This window comes from Bufo bufo, chromosome 11, assembly GCF_905171765.1.
Source record: "Bufo bufo chromosome 11, aBufBuf1.1, whole genome shotgun sequence".
Lineage (NCBI taxonomy): Eukaryota > Metazoa > Chordata > Amphibia > Anura > Bufonidae > Bufo > Bufo bufo.
This window is the reverse complement of record NC_053399.1, coordinates 28,746,922-28,768,889: the sequence shown is the minus strand read 5'-3', so window position 1 is coordinate 28,768,889 and position 21,968 is coordinate 28,746,922. Positions and strand designations below refer to the sequence as shown.

Below are 21,968 nucleotides of genomic sequence, written 5' to 3'. Positions count from 1 at the left end.
TGGAGATAGCTCAACCTCTTGCAGTTACGCCCATGTCGTGTGCTAGGACAGTGCATACCTGACAAAGACTTTGCAAGATACGGACATAATACAGTCTATAAAATGGAACAAAATATACAAGGTCAAAAATAACAAAAGCCGCACGCTGTGCTCAGATGAAAAAAGCGATGCCCTTATAAATACTATTGAATATAACAGCTCTATTTTCCAGTTTTGCACTTAGATTACTAGAATATCCTTTTTAGACCTTTCATCACAGGTGTCAGAGGAAGTGAGACGGGAAGTGTTGTCACAGTTTTTTCAGCGAATAATTCTTGGCACAGAGAAAAATGACACCTCCTACTGAAATAGAAAAAGATAAACAAAAAGACGTAAAGCATTGGTGCTGTAGGTACATAGGAATCGGGTTCGAAGGATAGTCTCTTTATGTGTATGTCTTATGATCAAAAATTGTTCATACTACTTTGAAACTGCAGGAAACTGGACTATATTGTAAATCAGTTTGAAACTTGAATGTGCCCATAATTCCAATCCCGGAATTTGAGCTCCATAAGCTGTCAGTGAGTGCCAAAACTTAAAGCTTATCTAAGTTTTAAAAAGAAATACTTAACGGCAGTGCTTCTTTGGACAATGATAACTCTGAAGGATCAGGTCTTTTTTGGACTTCTGTAATGCCTCTTCAGCTGCACAGCTAGATGCATCTCTCTCACAAGCATCACCCTTCTGTGGAATTAGCACTTTACTGCTGCAACGTCCCTTCCCTTATTTCCCAGTATGTTTGTTTTCAACTCCGGATAAGGAAGTGGAAATCACACTTACAGAAAAGCAGGACGCTTCTGTGATCTTCAGAAGCAGTGTAGAAGCAGTTCTTTTATGAGGCTCAGAATCTCTGCTAGCTTGGACATGCCCCCACTTCCTCTCTGCCTTCTTCTATGTTTGTTTCTATGGACGGATCTTGCCTGACAACAGGCAGTGGACTGCAAATTAGGTGGAAGTGAGACCCCTTAGTGGTCATGACTTTATAGCTTTTTTTTTCAGGTGGATGCAGACAGATTTTGTAAATGAAGTGATTTAGAAATTTTCTAGTTATACCATTCTCTATTAAAAGGAAAATAAATTGTGTGAAAGCACAGTGACACTTTAAGATAAGTTAATTAGCCATTTTGTTGCTGTAGTGTCTGTGCAACTCCTTTAAATGGCCGGCTGTTATGCAGCACACAGCTCCTGGCTGCTGTTGGCTCAAGGCTGACATCAGCTGCTTTAATGCGAGTCTGCTCAGAGCAAAGTCAGTGGGAGATATCAATGGGAGGAAAAGAAAGTTATACACTGGAGAGCAGATTGCAGAGAACATCCTTGCAGAGTCTGCATGGAGAGTGGAGATGAAATTGTAGGGAAGAAGAAAATCACACTTGGCACTGAATCACATGCTTTATGATCATCGATCTCTGCGGAAGGGATAGGAAATCCCCATTTTCATTTGCCATCTACACTGGCTTCTATGCGTTCTGTTATAAACCATAATCGAATCTCCATATATCTTTTTTGTCTCTACAGATACCTATGGAAAACTCTCCCTGTTAAATGCCATTGGCCACGAACTATCGCGTTGTAAAACGTCCGTACGAAGAGGCCAACCAAACCCAGTCTACAAAGAAACCTTCATTTTTCAAGTGGCTTTATTTCAGCTTACTGACGTCACGCTGATGATTTCCATATATAACAGACGCACCATGAAAAGAAAGGAGATGGTCGGTTGGATTGCCTTGGGTCAGAACAGCAGTGGAGAAGAAGAGCAAAGTCACTGGTTGGAAATGAAGGATTCGAAGGGTCAAGAAGTGTGCCGATGGCATACTCTCCTCGAAGCCTAATGAATTGTATAATTATCAGGACTCACAGAGATATAGAAGTATAGGGGTACAAAACGGCATGGGAAGAAAGTCAAAAGGCAGGATATCATTTTACCATACTATGATTTCTAGAAAAACATCTCTTTGGACAAAGAATTTGCAGGTTGCCATATTTCGGGGAGAACCTCTGCCAATTAGGGAAGAGTGGATAGATTCATCTCATCAACAAGTCTTCTTCACCTGCGAGGGGCCGTCCCCATTATTCTTTTTTAAAGGGAACCTGTCGCCGGGATTTTGTGTATAGAGCTGAGGACATGGGTTGCTAGATGGCCGCTAGCAAATCCACAATACCCAGCCCCCATAGCTCTGTGTGCTTTTTAACCTGAGATGTGTCCTGTCCCTGACTGATCTCACGTACAGGACTCATCTCAGGTTAATTTGCAAATGTATCAAATCGTTTTTTTGACACAATAAAAGCACACAGACCTATGGGGACTGGGTATTGCGGATGTGCTAGCGGCCATCTAGCAACCCATGTCCTCAGCTCTATACACAAAATCCCGGTGACAGGTTTTCTTAAAATTTGTTTGGAAAAGGCTAGTGCCCGAGCCGAAACGCATCACATGTATCTACACTGATGCGATAAAGCGAGTGCTGGAATTGGGATGCCTTCCCTAGACGTGAGCACTGGAATACAGACTGATTAAAAAAGGACCGCCCCCATCCTGACATCTCTGTTTTAGTGACTACTTGCATTCCTCATGTAATAACAATTCTGGAGCATCTATTCATATAAGCCTGTGTTGTGCCATTCCTCTATTATTCCTTTAAATGAATTGCCAGCATCCTGCGGTACAGGTCCAGTAGAGGGCGTGTCCCTGCACAGTTTGACACCATCCAATCCATGCTACCGGTGGCAGACTGTGCAGGGACATAACCCAAACTGGTAACACCCATCCGGACCTTTATGGCAGACAGCTCGCAATTCATTCCTAAACTTCTAGTAGGAATAATGAAGGGTTGGCACAACATAGTTAAATGAAAAAAATTCTCTAGAATGGTTATTACATGGGGAATGCAAGTAGTTACTAAATCAGACCTGTCAGGAGAGGGGACGGGCGCATAGAACCCCTTTAATACTTCCCAACGACTAGTTTTCACCTATATAAGCACAACATTGTCCTGAGTGGCACAAGAATATATTGTATAGCAAAAAAATATACTATATCTGTATGAAATGGAGTTAGCGGTGGACGGAGCGACGTAGGGTCTGGTCACATCGATTGCATATACATAGGTGACGTCAGATCAGCAATGGCTACCGTCATATAGTAGTTTGATAGCACTGCATATACTACTGCATGAAGCGTTGTCTCTACTCCAGTACTTTTAATCACCTGGAACGTCTTTGATACGGATTTAGACTGGATTCTATATTTTCAAACCGCATGGAAAGCAATAAAGAATATACTTTACAAATCCGACTACTGTATTAACTTTGTAACCAAAAACCAAATGTGTCAGTTTGGCCTTAAAGGGGTTGTCTGAGCATTTACAATACGGATACATCATCAATATCAGATCAGGGGGGGTCCAACTCCCAAAACCCCCGCCGATCCGATGCTTGAAGAGGCCTGTGATATCACGTTCATGGATCGCAGTCCTATCCAAGTGAATGGGGATAAGCTGCAATACCAAGCACAGCCACTACACAATTGATGGCGCTGTGCTTGGTAAACCGCAGGATGGCTGGAGTGCCGCAGCTTATTGGCAGGGCGTATCAGATGTTGGACCCCCACCGATTACCTACGCTGAGGATAGGTCAGCAGTTTAAACACTTGGAAAACCCCTTTTAGAGGGGATATCCCATGAAGAAATGTAATATATCTAGAGTAATGCACTACACACAAGGCACTTGGAAAGTCTTTAGACCCTTTGACTTTTTTTTCACATTTTGTTATGTTGCTGCCTTGTGCTAAAATAAAAAAAATAAAGTTTACTCCATCATTCTGCACTCAATACATCTTTATAAGAAGGTAAATAAAAATAATTTTAGACATTTTTGCAAATTTATAAAAAACAAACAAAAAAACACAAACCTAAATTTCGCATGGACGTAAGTATTCAGACCCTTTCATATGACATTTGACATTTCTCTTGATCATCTTTGAGATGTTTCTCCACCTTGATTAGAGTCCACCTGTGGTCCACGATTTGGAAAGACACAGCCCTGTCTATATAAAGGTCTCACAGCTGACAATACATATCAGAGCAAAAAACATGTCATTAGAACTGCCTGTAGAGCTCAGAGACAGGATTGTGTGGAGTCACAGATCTGGAAAAGGGGACAACACATTTTTGCTGCAGACAAAGTTTCCAGGAGCACATTGGCCTCCATAATTCTTAAATAGAAGAAGTTTGAAACAACAACCAGGACACTTCCTCGAGCTGCCACCCCTCCTCACCAATAAGGGGAGAAGGGCCTTGGTAAGAGACGTGACCAAGAACCCAATGGTCACTCTGGCTGAGCTCCAAAGATCCTGTGTGCAGGTGGGATAAACTTTCAGAAGTGTCGCCTCGATGACGGATGTAGATCTCAGCGCAGCAGGAAGAGCGGGCACAGGGGGCGTCACACACAGCACCCAGCGGCGGTGACCAAGTACAATCTCCACCGCGGGTCGGCCACTCTGGGAGGTCTGTCTGACTCTTGGATAACCCCTTTAACAAATGTACGGTTTAGGCCTAACACGGAAGGGCACTGGGTTTGCATGAGTCATAAGATGAACAGCAACCCCCAGACAGTCATGTTATCATCAGAGCCGTTTTTGCAGCGGTTTCCATGGTTACTGAATGAGCAGTTTCATTTTTTTATTTCAAAGAACCAAGGAAATACTTTATAATAAATAGCATAAACTGCTCCCGGCTCTTTATGATAACCTTAAACTAGGAATCAATTCACTGACATGGAAGGAGTCTCCTTGAGCTGCTTATTACTTGCAACATGTGTCACTTTTACATTGTACCCATGCAATTTCTTCCATTGGAATCAAGTTTAGCAAGTTGTTTTTTTGCGCGAACAGCGCCACTCTAGTCCACAGGCTGTGCCTGGTATTGCAGCTTAAAACCACTGAACTGATTGGGGATGAGCTGCCATACCAGACTCTGCCTGCGAGTGTCGCTGTATCTGAAAAAAAACAGACCTTGGGGGGGGGAATATATGAAGGAGCTGCATCTATTTTTCACCAAAATGTCCAATTTTTTAACTTCCTCGCCACTTTTACAAAATGTGCGCTAGAAAACTGGCGCACATTACACTAGAAATCTAGGCTAGCTCCTTGCCGGCATAGATGTCATTTTCTGGAGCGTGGAGGAATCACTTATGCCATCAAAGTCAGGTAGGTGCTGGTCCCACCCCTGGGACCCTCTATCTCCAGAATGGGGTCCTCAAAATGAAGGAGAGCACACCGCACACGCTCGGCGTGCTCGCCTTTCACTGCTATGGAATTTCCGAAAATTGTCTCATAGAGGTGAATGTGGAGCACACTGCGCAAGCGCGGCCACCTCTCCTTTATTGCTATGGCATTACCAGAACTCCTATAGCAGTAAATGGGTGGCTGCTTGTGTGGGATCTCCGTTCACTTCGTAAGCCCCATCCTGGTGACAGGAGCAAATCCCAGAGGGGAGACCTGCACCTATCTGACAATGATGGCATATCCTAGCGATATGCTATCAATGTCTGAGATGAGACAACCTCTTCAATAATCATGGCGCATCGTCAGATACGCCCCCCATTCCCCTCTTTCCCACTCTCCTACAGCCCGCTCATCTTCAGCCTGTCACTAAATCAACTTTCCTGAGCCTTTATTTTAGCTGTGGTTCGGCATGGACAGTTCTAGGCTTGGGAGTCATATTTCCCGCTCTTTTTCACTAGAGCAGGTCTTCATCCATTTCAATCGCAGTGGTCGCTACATGGGAAATATAGGGTTAATGCCATTCAAGTGAACGTACGACCATGCGGGAGCCATCCTTGCCTAGCAACCGGCTCATTGTATAGGGTTCCAAGGAGAATCCCCCTTCTATGATGTCCATATGCTCACAGAAAGTCGTGTTTTAACCCACTCAAATCTATAGCGTGATGTTTTGGGTTGATCAGTGAACAGATGAAGTCGGCAGAATGAATATCATGTCTCGTGGTGAAAGACGTCTACCATGGGAGTCCAAACACGCGCATTTAGTAGTCTACTTTGGAATTAATGCATTGCTTTGCTTCCGTCGCTCATCATTTTTCATTAGCCCCCTTTTTGCATTACTACCATCACCTTTTATGCTTAAGGGGGAATCTCTGAATGAGACCGAAACGGGAAATTTCCCTGTATGGTCTTTGGCCAATCCATTCCTGGTTGCTAGGATAGGTCATCAGTAGGGGTCCAACCTCTGGGACCCCCAATGTTCCTGAGAATAAAGGGGCCCCAGCACTGGTGAAGCAATGTGACCCCTTCATTGTTTTTCCCCTGTGCAGGGTATGCAGAGCGTTTCTGCCTCCAGAAGAGGACACATTGCTATACCAGTGCTGCAGCCCTTTCCTTCTCAGTATTGGTAGGAATCCCAAAGTTCATAAAGCGAGGTCATACCATAGAACGCCCCCTCTCCAACAATGCTGCACTGTGGGGTGCAATTACAATGGATATTTGGCTCCCAAGGCTTGTCGGATTTTGACTCATAGGGAGCCACTTCCACAAGGTGGCGCTAGCGGGATGGTTCCCTTTGCCTGGGAGATATCTCTTTGCATAATCACTAATACTGCAGTTACTTCCATTCCAGTAAGTGGTTTGAAAAATAGCAATGGGAATTGGATGGGCACTTGCATCACTAGCAGTATGGTACGTAGGTTCCCCATGCATGAGAACTCTTGTTGCTTCCTGGGGAGAATAGTGCATCTTAAAGGGGCAGTCCATGGCAAGATATAGGGTGTCAAAAGCTCTTTAATATAGACAAACTGTGGTCTGTCACCATGCAGACCTAGTACACAGGCAAAATGAGCCCATTCGAGATGCAAAATGGGCCATTTTAGCCATATAACCATCATGTGAGTGGTCCCTGCAAGTCTGACACCAGTCACATCACAGCAATGTATGATCGCATGTGGGCTATTCTGGTAATATCACAAATACTTATCTGGTGTAGCGTTTTTACATCTATGGACAGACATAGCCAAAAGGCTGCTCACTTTACCATCTTCTAAACATTGGTGTTTTTTTTCCTGATCTGTTCCTTATACCTCCTCATGTATTCTTGTCTTTTTCCTACGGTCTTAAAGATCACAAGTCAGCAGGATCTGACAGCAGTGGCTGGTAGGGTTAATCCTGCTGATCAAAAGGATATCTGTCTTGTGAAAATCGGTTGTGGCGTTACAAAGAAAAAAAGACTAATTCTTTATGCAAGTGAGGGCTTCAGAGCCCCGAGGGGGCGTGGCCAGAGACGAGGAGCTGAGCTACACTGAAGGCCTCCTAACCCCACCCCCTCGGTGCACCGAAGCCTTCACTTGCATAAAGAATAAAAGTACAGCCGATTTTCTCAAGGCAGGTATCATTTTAATCAGCAGGTTGAACTCTACCAGGCAGTAGGCCAGATTTAAGAGGGTTGATCCTGATGATAGGTGCTGTTTAAGATTGTTCTCTCTCTCCATTCTGTCTGGGAATGACAAGTCTTCTTTGTACAGGGCTGCTAACAATCTTTCTAAATAAATGATTAGGCTCCTGACACCAAGACTGTGACTCACTGAGGAGCTCTCTGTATCTAAAGCCAGTAATGAGCAGCTGTGAAGGCTGCGCCCAAGTTAAACTTGGCAAAACCTGGGAATATCTTGTGAGAAAAAAAAAAATCCTTTAAGCCTTTGGGGAAAACACCTCCCACGCTCTTGTTTTAATGCCTTGATGCGTTTTTTTTTCTCTCACTAACACAGCTTCTGACAGCAATGTGCATGATGTCTCCTGCTCCTCCAGTCACATCCTCCCAGCTGAAGATGCTCTTGGGATGCTCTGAGCGTCACCGTTGCTTAGCAACCTTTCTGTTCCAAACGCAGCTTAGCAACATTGTAGCTGCAGCTCCGCCCCCCCTGGACCAATCAGCTGGTGGAGAGAGGACGGCGTACAGCTGCTGTTCGGTGGGAGAGAAGGCGCTTGAGCTGGTGGCATCTAGAGACACGTGTGAGAGTCCTGGGAAGAAGCAATGAGAGGACGGGTCTCTTAGATGCCGGTTGAGAGGGAACCACATTACCAGGTAAACCGGGTCTTTGCCCACCAGTACTTTGTCACTAATCCTTACCCAGCTGTTCTGAAACTACAACTCCCAGAGTCCTCCTTTCACTTCTATGGGAGTTATCAGAACAGCCGAGCAAGTGTGCATGCTGGGGATTGTAGTATCACAGCAGCCGGAGTGCGAAAGGTTACTGATCCCTGATCTAGAACCAAGTGCATTGCAGTTTCCTAACTTGTGTAGCCACAGAAGATGTCCACCTTGATTGATGCCCATCTCAGTAAAGCGCTAACTACTGCAGAACCTCTTGAACACTTACCCATATATTCAGGGTTATCCTAACATGGGCAGCAGGGGGTTTATGCAGAATACGCTCTGACCTCATATTAGCCGAACGTGAGCATTTTTTAATTATTTTTAATCATTTGCCTTCAGCATTAATGCAGCTGCTGCAGAACCTCTTGACTATTTCTGTCTTCTTTTGGATAGTTGCATTTTTATTTATTTTACAAGCAAGATGTTCTGCAGCAGCTATGCTGAACCTCATGCACAGGAGTTATTTGCACTATACCAAAGGATTTCACCTGTGGGTGATTTTCCATATAATGAGGACTTTACTATCTGCCCGAAAACTACCCCGTGACCAATCGCATTGGAAAGATTGGCGCTTCTAATTGGGGGAGATGATCACTGTCATCTGTGGAAATACGGGTAATTTTAACTGTTGAATGCCTGGGTTTAAGAGAATAACTCTCCCTCCTTCTTCCTAATGCTGGAGGGTCTCCGTTCCAGAGACATCTTGACTCCGAGGTTCTGCACCACGTGAGTCCCAAATAATCACCCTAATTCTGCAAATTCTGACTTGAAGTTGCTCATCTACTGTACTTTTCTCTATTTTTATCTAAAATGGATTGGCACTGGGGGTTGTGCCGTGTCAGATCATTCATGCCAGTCTGCCGGACTGAGCAGAGCTGGAGGTGTGCAGCGGATCTTTACCACCTCTCCACCCACCGTTGATAGTATTAGGGATCATGCACATGACCGTATTTTGCATTTATTTTTTGCTGATTTCCATGGATCTGAGGAAAAAAAAAAAAAGAGGTTACGGATGTTATCCACATGCCGTCTGCATTCGTATATCTGTTCTGCAAATTATAGAACATGTCCTATTCTGGTCTTCATTGAAGAATAATCATTTCTAGTGACGGGAGAGAGATAAAGGTGCCCGTATTTTGCCGATCTCAATACGGACATGGTCATGAGGCCTTACCGAGAGATATTCCCATATATAACCAGCCTTATACATAATAACATAGATTGTAAGACATCCGCCCATCCAGTTCAGCCTGTTGATCCAGAGGAAGGCAAAACCCCCCGTGATGTAAAAGTAAATTTTCCTCATTTTAGGGGGGAAAAAAATTATTTCCTGACTCCAGGACGTCTATGTGCAGATCATTATGTAGAAAGCAAGGCATGTTCTTAAGTTCTCTTGCTCGTGTAGCAGCAACATATTCCACAACGCTCTGCAGACCTCGTCATCACTCACTGTCCCCACCATCTAGATTCCCTATCAGTCGTTATTTGGAGTTTGGGAGGAAACCTGTGCGAACGCAGGGAGAACGTGCAAACTCCATGCAGTTGTTGTCCTTGGTCAGGTTTGAACCCAGGACCCCTGCAAGACCAGTGCTGCCCTTTATATGATAAGAGTTATACCATTTTCCAGTATATTCTCTGTATCAAGTCTTCGCAGTTTTCAAGATCTCTGCTTGTTGTCATTGAAAGGCTGAAAAGTCTATCCTGGTCATACAATAAATCGCACAGATGCATGGCTCCATAGGGCACGTTCACACAGCGGAAATTCCACATAGGATTGCGGTGCGTATTCTGCCTCCCATTGTACCGCAATGGAAATCCATGCTGCCGCTGCAATGGGGATCCGCCTCAGATTTCTTCCGCTTATACCCAAGATACATACCTATATGCAAATGAGCCACTAGGAGCAACGAGGGCGTTGCCATTACACCTAGAGGCTCTGCTCTCTCTGCAGCTGCCGGGCCCTCTGCACTTTGATGGACAGGGACAGGTGCGATCACATTTACACTGCCTGGTCCTGTCAATTAAAGCTGGAGGGTGCAGCAGTTGCAGAGAGAGCGGAGCCTCTAGGTGTAATGGTAACGCCCCCGTTGCTCCTAGAGGCTCATTTGCATATAATAAAACATCATTTTTCTCAGCAATGCGGGCACATGTAAACATGGGACCAACCCAGATGCTATCAGCTGCCAAGCGCACATGTAACAGGTCAGCCAGTGTCATAGGTACAAAGCTGCTGACAGATGCCCTTTAAGCAAGCAACATGTATATATTATATGATCAGAACAGTGCCTGTCGAAATAAGATTTCCCACTCAATGACAGCAAGTTTAGATCTTGAAAAAAGTGAGGATTCGATACATAAAGTATAAATGAGAACTTTTTCTATGATGTCCCTTTAAACTTTGATGACTAGGAATACCCAGTTTCACATTAACCCTTGTGTACCAGCATATTGAAAAAAGGCTCACAAGGAGTTCTGAACAGGGTACGCAAGTCATTCGGCATAATTGTGCACATCGCTCCATTAAAATAACCAGTCCATGGGTTAAATCTGGATCATAGGTTTCTTCCATTCAGTAGGACGTTATCACTTGGGTATGGGGAGCTTTTATCAAGATACCATCATTTGCACAGCTGCTGGCAGATTCAGTTCACACCAGGGTTGCTAAGTTAATGGATGGATAAAATCTCAGCAAACCTGGCCATGTAATAAAACCGCTCTATAAATACACACAGCACGCTTATACAGGTCCGCGTATGTCATCTGCTATCTGTGACGCTTGTACTACTGTTGTGTAACTAGTATTGATATTGATTTGAAAGGATATTCCAGAAAAATAAAGCGTGTATTGCCTATCCACCAGATAGGTGTAAATGCTAGATTAGTGGGGGGTCTGACCACTAGAATCCTCACTAGTTGCCAAGATGGCGGTTTTCATCAGCATTGGAGCGGGGTGCATGGTCAATGGCGTTCTGTATAAACTCCGCTTATGGCTGGGGGGAACTGGGAACCCTGGTTCTGACCATCAGTTATGGTGCCAACAGTTGGACCCCACACTGGTTTAACATTTATCACTTTTGCAATGGATAGGTAATACATGCTTCTGACTGGAATACCCCTTTATGGTAAGTAGTTACCCTGCGTGAACATTGGGATTTTTAAGCAAACTATATGGATCTTAGTTATCAAAACACAGAATATATTCGGACCATAGACCATAGGGAATCTGTGATGACAGCTGGGTCTCAATTCAGGCCTCATTAGTCTTCCTCGAGTGTTGGGTTCCCCCTTGAGAATCAGACATAATACTCTAATACTGCATAGGGAGCACTACATTAAGTACATGGGACCCCATAGAACACATGAAAATGATGCCCCTTTCAGGTACTGCTGGACACCACCAATCTCCTAACCACTTGGGTGCTAATAGCTGGGCCTCAGTTCAGGACTCATTAGTCTTCCTCGAGTGTTGGGTTCCCCCTTGAGAATCAGACATTATATGCCCCTTTCAGATACTGCTGGACACCACCAATCTCCTAAACACTTGAATGCCTATGTTTCATCGTTAAGATGAGCACATTTTCCACTACCAAATAGCAAACATCAGAGAGCAGAGTTAGCTCCTCATGGGTTGACCAACTTAATCCCCTTTCCTCATGGGAGGTCCCATTGTTTTGAACCAGCCCATGAGGTTGATGGCCTTTGTTCCAACATTGAAAGGAAAGTGTCCACTGTAAAGAATAGACTAACTCCAATCTCAACACACATGGAAAGATTAATTGGTAGAATAAATTAAAGGGGTAGTCCCATCTCAGACATCGATGGCATATCCCCAGGAGGTCAAATAAGTGAAGGTGTCACCAATAGAAAGGAGCCTCTGTAGTGGTGGTCAAGCATGGCCACCCTCCATTCACCGCTGTGGGACTTTCAAAAATAGACAAGCGCACTCTCTCTCAAATATTTTTGGAACTCCCATAGCAAATAGCAATGAATGGAGAGCACGCTGTGCACACGCACTGTGCTCTACCTCCCTTTGGGGGAGATAGGAGCAGGTACTAGAGGTGGGACCACCACCTATCTGACATCGATGGCGTATCCTAGAGATATGCCATCAATGTCTGAGATGGGCCAACCCCTTTAATGCCGGAAAGGGTGGCCTGCTCCTTGTCGGCAGAGACTAGCTCTTCACTTACTCTTCCACAAGAGAAGGTAAAGGGTGTGGGAACTAGGGAGAGGGGTTGACAGTAGAGGTTTGTGATGACCCTTCATTTAAACTCTCGCCTTAGTAGCAGTATTGCCACTGAGATATAGTGATATTCTGAGGAGACAATCGACCAAGGAAAATACTAATTATTACGAGGATAGCGTTGTTTTCACAGAGATAATTCACATTAGGCCCATGTGACCGAGCAGTCATTAACCACGCTAGTTCACAGGTAGAAATCAGCTTCACAGCTCATTACTGTAATTCTCCTGTCACATGGGGACGGTTGCATCACCATTTTCCTATCTGGTTTATTATAGTATCTACAGTCACCTCATTTTTATTCTCGGCAGGCGAGCTTTTAAAGAAATGTTTACTTGGCTATGCAAATGGCCAAGAGGGATCATTGATGATTTCTGCCCGAGTCGTACTGCGGCGTGAACTGTAACTTTCAGGTGGGTCACTTGTTGTATTACTCGTCTTCATGTTGAATGGTCTGTGGAGCTTCTCAGTGTGTCAGATCCATCTTCACCTTTGGAGTCACGTATTAAGGGGTGGCATGAATGGCAATTTCCTTAAATCTTATCAGAGGCGTAGCTATACGGTGGTAGAGGTAGCAATCACCTGGGTGCCTGAGGGGGCATGAAGGCCAATTAAGAAAACACCAATATTTTAAAGTGGTACACGTTGGGTGGGGGCTCTGTTCTAGATTTTGTTTGGGGTGCAGGAGCTTGTAGTTCCACCTCACTATCATTTAGAGAGGTCCAACAGTCTGCTGGGTTGTGGTGTTTTTTTTGTATAAACATCCCTTGTAAATTTGTTGGTAGATTAAAGTTTTCTTACTTTCCGAAACAATGTTAATGTATTTCACACAGGCCACATTATCAAATTGTGATTATGAATTACAGATCAGATTTTTTGTGATTCCAGTGCTCCTGGAGGAACTCTCGATCTGTGGAAGGATACCCCTTGGAAAAGGTTATGCGATATAAAGAACAGTATTATGTTCTGTGAACATTGCAGAGAGCAGACCATAGGATCGGTAATTGTGGTTGCAAATTGGAGCGGTAACCTGAACATCCCTTGTAAGCTTGTGGGTAGGTGCAAGTTTTCCTAATTCCCTAAAATATTTTAGGGAATCTTCCTTCATTGGATGCTATAGATCAGATTTTCGGTGATTCCAGTGCTCCAGGATGAACACTCGATCTGTGAAATGTTATCTCATGGAAATGGTTAGGAGATATAAGTAATAGTACAGGTCAGGGGTGGCTAGTTTCAGGACCGTGCTATGCAGTATTATGGTCTGTGAACATTGCAGAGCGCAGACCATAGGATTGGTAATTGTGGTGGCAAATTGGAGTGGTAACCTGAACATCCCTTGTAAGCTTGTGGGTAGGTGCAAGTTTTCTTAATTCCCTACATTTTTTTAATGTTTTTTCAATATGTCACAAATACCACATTATAAAATTATGGTGATATAGGCAGTGTCCTCCACTGGATCCTCTAGATAAGATTTTCAATGATTCCAGGGCTTCAGGAGGAACCCTCGATTTGTGAAATGATGCCTGGTGGAAATGGCTGTAATGAGATGTAATGAACAGTACAGGTCAGTGGCAGTCAGTGGTATCCACTGTCAGGACCATATTATGCAGTCCATGGGATTGGCAATTGAGACAGGGATTTTGGCCAACCATTGAGGACTGTGACTATAGCCGCTGTGAGAAGGAGAAATGTTGCTTTTGTGTACAAAAATTACAAAAAAGTTATTTCTGATGCAGTATAGATTGAGTGAGATGTGTTTAGTTACCAGTTTCTTTTTTAGTATAAAGGGCATTGGAAATGTGCAGTGTACAGAGAGCTAAGATCCAACCATAAGAGCTCATGCTCTTATGGTTGGATATAGTTTATTCCACGTATAAGCCGAATGTTTGGAGCCAATAAGTGGATCAAGCTTTTGTAGAAGCTTCCCTAATCTCTCTAGGGCTGGATACAGTACTGCCACTGGCGCGAAACATACAGCTCATGTACAAAGCCTAAAGGTCCCCTTTACATAGGTCAATGCATAGGCAGCGATTACTGAGCAGAGGTGAGAGCTCCATTTACATGCAGCAATCATCTCCTCTGTATAGGAGTGTGCAATAGCTAGTGCGATCATTCATCCCTATACAGATTCACATCACAGTTTATGGAGATGTGGACCCCCTTCCACATGTTGCTTCATGGTTTTTGTGTTTTCCTTAATGGTTTTATATATTTTTGCTCACCCCCCTCCATATCTGTTATACTAACTGTAGCCACACACTGACCCCCTAACTCGCAGCTCACTTCTTAAAGAAGGATGTAACAAGGCAATCTGCTCTTCACCTATGCCGGGAGCGTCCATAACTCAATACCATTCTACTAGACCAGGCATGGCCAACCTGCGGCTCTCCAGCTGTTGTAAAACTACAGCTCCCATCATGCCCTGCTGTAGGGTGATAGCTGTAGGTAGTCTGGGCATGCTGGGAGTTGTAGTTTTGCAACAGCTGGAGGGCCGCAGGTTGGCCATGCCTGTACTAGACCAACATAATCTACTCTACACCATCCCATACTGGCAGAGTTCTCTGCTCTTCCTGTATTGGAGGAGTAGAGGAGGAATAGGAGTATGAAGTAGGGGACTCTTAGACAAAACAAATGTATTATTGGCTATAGCTACCAATCAGAGCTCAGCATTCATTTTTAAACTATTGTGGTAAAATGATCTGTGCTCTGATTGGTTGCTATGGGCAACGAACAGTTTTTCATGTTCCACTAAATCCAGTTTCCATGTAAAACTGCACGCTTATTATAGTAGCATATGCAGGGAGATAAGAGGCAGGCTGAGAAGCCATGTCTCAGCAGTTACAGTTAGTACTATGGCTGCTTCAACCTGCTGCTGAGTGGCCTGAAGGGATTACACCATGTGACCGTTACAGCCAATCAGCGAAGAAGTGAAAAACACTGCTGCCTTTTATATATTAGTAGTATGATACATGTACAGTATGTGGTATGGGTACGGTTTAGAACAGTGATGCCCAACCTACGGCCCGCGGGCCAAATGCGGCCCGTGAAGCCGTGTCATGCGGCCCGCGCAGTAACAGGACTTTATCAGCGCAGGACGCGCTGCGAACGGCACAGGCAGGAAAGCGATGCTGCCTGTGCCTGCAATCTCCCCGCCCGGCGCCGCCTCCTAGCAAATTTATTCACTGCACTTGCCTCTGTGAAATTGAAGAGAAGCGCCGTAATCTCGCACAGGCGCACTGGCAGAGGCATCGAAGTGCGCATGCACCGTGCTCCTGGCCTCTGCCAGTGTGCCTGTGCGAGATTACGGCGCTTCTCTTCAATTTCACAGAGGCAAGTGCAGTGAATAAATTAGCTAGGAAGCGGCTCGGGGGGGGGGATCTGTGGATGACACTTACTGGGGGGGGGATCTGTGGATGACACTTACTGGGGGGGGGATCTGTGGATGACACTTACTGGGGGGGGGATCTGTGGATGACACTTACTGGGGGGGGATCTGTGGATGACACTTACTGGGGGGGGGGATCTGTGGATGACACTTACTGGGGGGGGGGATCTGTGGATGACACTTACTGGGGGGGGGGGGCTGTGGATGACACTTACTGGGGGGGGGGGGATCTGTGGATGACACTTACTGGGGGGGGGGGGATCTGTGGATGACACTTACTGGGGGGGGATCTGTGGATGACACTTACTGGGGGGGGGGGATCTGTGGATGACACTTACTGGGGGGGGGATCTGTGGATGACACTTACTGGGGGGGGGATCTGTGGATGACACTTACTGGGGGGGGGGATCTGTGGATGACACTTACTGGGGGGGATCTGTGGATGACACTTACTGGGGGGGGATCTGTGGATGACACTTACTGGGGGGGGGGATCTGTGGATGACACTTACTGGGGGGGGGGATCTGTGGATGACACTTACTGGGGGGGATCTGTGGATGACACTTACTGGGGGGGATCTGTGGATGACACTTACTGGGGGGGATCTGTGGATGACACTTACTGGGGGGGATCTGTGGATGACACTTACTGGGGGGGGGGATCTGTGGATGACACTTACTGGGGGGGGGATCTGTGGATGACACTTACTGGGGGGGGGATCTGTGGATGACACTTACGGGGGGGGATCTGTGGATGACACTTACTGGGGGGGATCTGTGGATGACACTTACTGGGGGGGATCTGTGGATGACACTTATTGGGGGGGATCTGTGGATGACACTTATTGGGGGGGATCTAGGGAGGGGTGTTTGGGTGGGAGCTCTGGAAGGGGTGGGAGGTCCGATAGGTATGTGGGGTGAAAGGTCCGGGAGTGGGGTGCCCAGTCATTTCTAGCTACGCCCCTGATTGGTAAGATTGGGCGGGCACTGGAGCGATAGAGCGTCCTGCTGTAGGAGAAGCCGGCGGGAGATGAAAGGAGGAGGGGCTAGCTCCTGGTGGTGTCGGGCACACAGCGCAAGCATGGCGGTGGAGGATCTGACTGAAGCCTAAAGACCAGACATCAAGGTAGACCTGCAGAAGAAGGTGACATCGCAGTAGGTGATGTATACATGTGTGTAATGTATGTAGTGCAGTGTGTGATCATCACATACATGTATACATCACATGCCCCCTCACAGTAATAATGCCAAGATATGTGCCCTCTTCACAGTAGTAATGCCCAGATATGTGCCCTCCTCACAGTAGTTATGCCCAGATATGTGCCCTCCTCACAGTAGTTATGCCCAGATATGTGCCCTCCTCACAGTAGTTATGCCCAGATATGTGCCCTCCTCACAGTAGTTATGCCCAGATATGTGCCCTCCTCACAGTAGTTATGCCCAGATATGTGCCCTCCTCACAGTAGTTATGCCCAGATATGTGCCACCTCACAGTAGTTATGCCCAGATATGTGCCCTCCTCACAGTAGTTATGCCCAGATATGTGCCCTCCTCACAGTAGTTATGCCCTGATATGTGCCCTCCTCACAGTAGTTATGCCCTGATATGTGCCCTCCTCACAGTAGTTATACCCTGATATGTGCCCCCTCACAGTAGATCTGCCCAGATATGTGCCACCTCACAGTAGTAATGCTCACACGTGCCGCCTCACAGCGTTTGCACTTCTTTCTGGCAAAGCTACCTGGTTCCGGCCCGCGAAATTTATACCAAGTCTAGTGCCGCCCTCAGGCGAAAAATGTTTGGGCACCACAAGTTTAGAATATTGGGAATCAGACTTATGCCTCCAGCGTTTTAAGGCATATTCCCAGAATTGCCATTCATCACGTATCAGGATAGGTGATAAATGGCCAATTGTGTTGGCCCCATATTCATATGTGCCCGCATTGCTTAAAAAAATTCAGCTGCCAAGTACACATGTAACAGGTCAGCCAGTTTCATAGGTACAAATCTGCTGACAGATGCCCTTTAAGGCTACGTTCCCACAAGTCCGATTAGTGACAGGAATTTTTGTGACTAAAAATCTGTCCCATACAATTAAATGCATTTGTTTCTGCAGAGCGCACATATTTTTACAAACCCCATTCAGATGTATAGAACTGTTGAAACAAATATTGAAAGGAAATACATCCAGTTTCCCTTTAAGAATGATTCGCCTTCCCTACGCTTAAAGAGGTTGTCCATCAATATATAAATCCTGGAGCCTTTTAAACTCAGAGCTGCCATTTTCTTACAGCCATACTGTGTTATTTGAGCATTTATAATTTGATGCAAGAAAACCTCATGTCACCCCCCATAGTAATAATATTAATAGTAAAATAACGGATAGAGCGCCATATAACAGATGGCCTTGTGTACGCTGTTTACAATGCCACGATTGGCCTCCATACTGAAACACAAGTTCTCAATCCAGAGCCAAGATAAACAGATTTCTCAAGCAGATCTCTGCAGGATCTCAGCCCCGAGTCTTATATTTCTCTATATCGTGTGATATACACTCATCAGCCATAATAATACCAGCCTAATATTGGGCTCGTGCCCCCAAAGCAGTGCTCCGGAACCCAGAAAGATGGTCGTGTGAATGGACCCTTACATGGGTTGTGCCACAAAAAACAAACAAACATTCTACATTTTTCACACCAGCGCAGGGCTGAGTTTAAATGTTTAACTGCCACCAATCATATCTTCTGTTAGAAGCTGTGGAAGTTACAGGGAAAGAGCTGCAGCAGAAAGGATACGCCCCTGAGCTGCCACAGAAAGGTCACACCCCCTGAGCTGCTGCAGAAAGGACACGGCCCCTGAGCTGCCACAGAAAAGACACGCCCCCCCTGAGCTGCCATAGAAAGGACACGCCCCCGAGCTGCAGCAGAAAGGACACCCCCCCCCCGAGCTGCAGCAGAAAAGACACACCCCCCTGAGCTGTCAGCTTGATATAAATCTAGCAGAGCAATGAATGGGGAGATCTCTGGATCAATGTGAGATACGGGGCTGGTTCTAGCTTTGTTAGAAAAAGATTGTCATGTACTATATGATGTCCAATTTTCATTTTTTACATTACTCATGGGAGAACCCTGTTACGGCCTGTAAATTGTAAGCTGTGACACCTCTACAGCTTAGGCCTAGTTCACACGAATGTTTTTTTTTGCGGCAGTTTTTTTGTGTTCCGTATACGGAACCATTCATTTCAATGGTTCCGCAAAAAAAACGGAATGTGTTCCGTATGCATTCCGTTTCCATATTTCCGTTCCGTTGAAAGATAGAACATGTCCTATATTTGGCCGCAAATCACGGGTGTACGGGCTGTTTTTTTGTGTTCCGTATACGGAACCATTCATTTCAATGGTTCCGCAAAAAAAACGGAATGTGTTCCGTATGCATTCCGTTTCCGTATTTCCGTTGAAAGATAGAACATGTCCTATATTTGGCCGCAAATCACGTTCCGTGGCTCCATTAAAGTCAATGGGTCCGCAAAAAAAACTGAACACATACGGAAATGCATCCGTATGTCTTCCGTATCTGTTCCGTTTTTGCTGAACCATCTATTGAAAATGTTATGCCCAGCCCAATTTTTTCTATGAAATTACTGTATACTGTATATGGCATACGGAAAAACCGAACGGAAAAACGGAACAGAAACACAACGGAACTCAAAAACGGAACAACGGATCTGTGAAAAACATAAAAGCCATATGTTCGTGTGAACTAGGCCTTAGACTTGTTTTCCCTCACATCCCACACAACATGCTCCGTTGGATTGAGATCTGGGGAATTTGGAGGTCAAGTCATTCTTGTCTGTCTGTCTGTCTGTCTATCTATCTTTAGTAAAGGAAGGCAGCCCTCCAGATCACAGTGAACCACAGGGTTTATTGGCCCATGTGACGGCAATGTTTCAGCTCACTCCAGTTGGAGCCTTTGTCAAGCTGCAAGGAGTGAGCTGAAACAGTCACATGGGCCAATAAACCCTGTGGTTCACTGTGATCTGGAGGGCTGCCTTCCTTTACTAAAGCTGTATTAAGTGGACCTGAGTCACGGGTCCTTGGAAGGGATTGCACCGGTTTTTAGTGTGCTGCTTTTCGCTTTTTTGATTCATATCTATATATCTATGTATCTAATATCTAATACCTAAAATCTATCGAATATCCATCCATTCTGCACTTTTACTTTTTAGTTGCTTTTTCCCCCCTCTCTTTCTGTGGCTGCTGAGGACCTCTAGTGGTTTTATTTGAGGACTGCAGTCAAACAAGGGTTTCCAGACCTTATCATGTAGGTTATGTTCCTGTCTATGTGTCTGTGGGGGTCTGACCGCTGGGGACACCCATCAATCAAAAGGACTATGAATTTTTTTCAGACCACGCTCAGATGACAATGGTGTCTGTGCCACAGAAAAGCAGGCATAACCCAGCACCATAATAGGGGGCTCAGTGTGATCCTTACTACGGGGTCCCCGCTCTTCTGGCCAATCCAAAAGATTACTGGGACACATTTAATTCTCCTTTCCAATATTTAGAGTTTGTAAACTTGCTAAAACAAGGCACCAAAATTAGACACTTTCACCTATCGTCTAGTCTGTTTTGCACCAAAAGTTTGGCGCACATCGATGCTTCTGAAGCCATGCACTCCACCGTTCAGCTACATGCCTTTCCCTGCCATTCTAGGACCTTCAAGACTCAACCCATAATAAACGTGGTGCAAAGCATGTAAAGGCAGAATGGTGGCGCATGAAGCTCGCTTTATCCAGGCAGAGTATACGGTGTGCGATTGATTGTATCGGCTCAGACCAGATCGGCTGACAGCGTTTTCTGTTTCCACCACAGGCACATCTCTAAAAAGACAATCCCATTTCAACAACGTCGAAAGTAGCCTACTTTAAGAGGAAATATGCAGAAGAAGAGAATTTACATCAGGATTACCAGGGGTATTTTCCAAAAGTAAGTTCCCAAAGGAGACAAAGGCTAGAATTTGAAAGCTACGCTACAAAAAGTCTCCGTGTAGGAGAAGAAAGAAAATCATTGAAGTATTAAAATACAAGATAGCAAAGATTACATAAATATGTCCCAAAGTATCGTCACCTAGTAACACAATACATAATGCATAATACAGTCAAATAAACTACAAGTGAAAAAAAGAGGTGCCCTGTGATATTAACATACAAATACACTTTTGGTCATTAGTTACGGAGACCTGCAAAAAAGAAATCAAGTCAATTGGGACGCGTTTCCTCAATATTATTGGTTCGTTAGGGGATTCCTAGAAATTGTAGATGACCAAATATAATTAAACCCATCTGACACCATGGAAATTTTATCAATGTATTCAGGCCAGTGGTCTGGTGTAAATACACTGAAAAAGGTCTTCAGGATGAGAGACATATTTTTGAAGCACCTGTTCTACTTTTTCCGATGCAGAAGTCAGATAAAGTGGGCGAGGGTAAAACTTCGTACTGAAGATTTGCTTTGGGGCCCTATGAGAATCTGTGTAACACCGCTAACCGACTGTCTCCCGGTCACAAGTAGTGCAGATATCCTGCTTCAAAACCCGCAAATTTATAAAGATTCCAAACCAAACCAAACGAGAACAGATCCCAGAGTAACCCCTGGAGGAACCCTAAAATACAGACACCAGATACAAACCTCAGACCAGACTGCAAAATACATGGAAACCTCAAAATAAATACAGACCCCAAAATAAAAATAAAAGACCCCAGGTCTCCTAAATGCAGACCTCAGACCAGAATCCAGACTAAATACAGACTCCAGACTGGACTACAGAAACGTACACAGTACAGCCCCCACTCTCCTCTACGGTGAAGCTTTTCAGTATGGTCCCATTTACACAACCGTATTTTTGGTCCACATCCGATCTGTATTTTGCTGACCCTTTCAGTGGGTCCACAAAAAATACGGCCAGCTTGCCGTGTGCTCTTCGCATCAGTATGTCCGTTTTGCAGTCCAGCAAAAAAGAGAGAACATGTCCTAGTCTTAGAATAGACATTGTTGTTACAATGGGTCTGCAAAAAAAACAAAAAAAAAGCAAAAAAAAAAACTGATGCAACACAGACGCCATCCGTACTTTTTGGGGACCGCAAA

General features: G+C 45.0%; 1 protein-coding gene across 2 annotated transcripts in view; it reads left to right on the top strand.

The window, feature by feature from the left end:
• Positions 1-2,099, top strand: part of SYT16 (synaptotagmin 16) — a 53,727-nt gene extending 51,628 nt beyond the window's left edge. For both annotated transcript variants that reach the window (XM_040412278.1, XM_040412276.1), the window contains one exon: positions 1,555-2,099. In XM_040412278.1, the coding sequence (XP_040268212.1) occupies positions 1,555-1,868 (314 nt within the window). In that variant the 3' untranslated portion in view covers positions 1,869-2,099. The remainder of the gene's footprint in view (positions 1-1,554) is intronic.
• Positions 2,100-21,968: the final 19,869 nt, after the last annotated feature.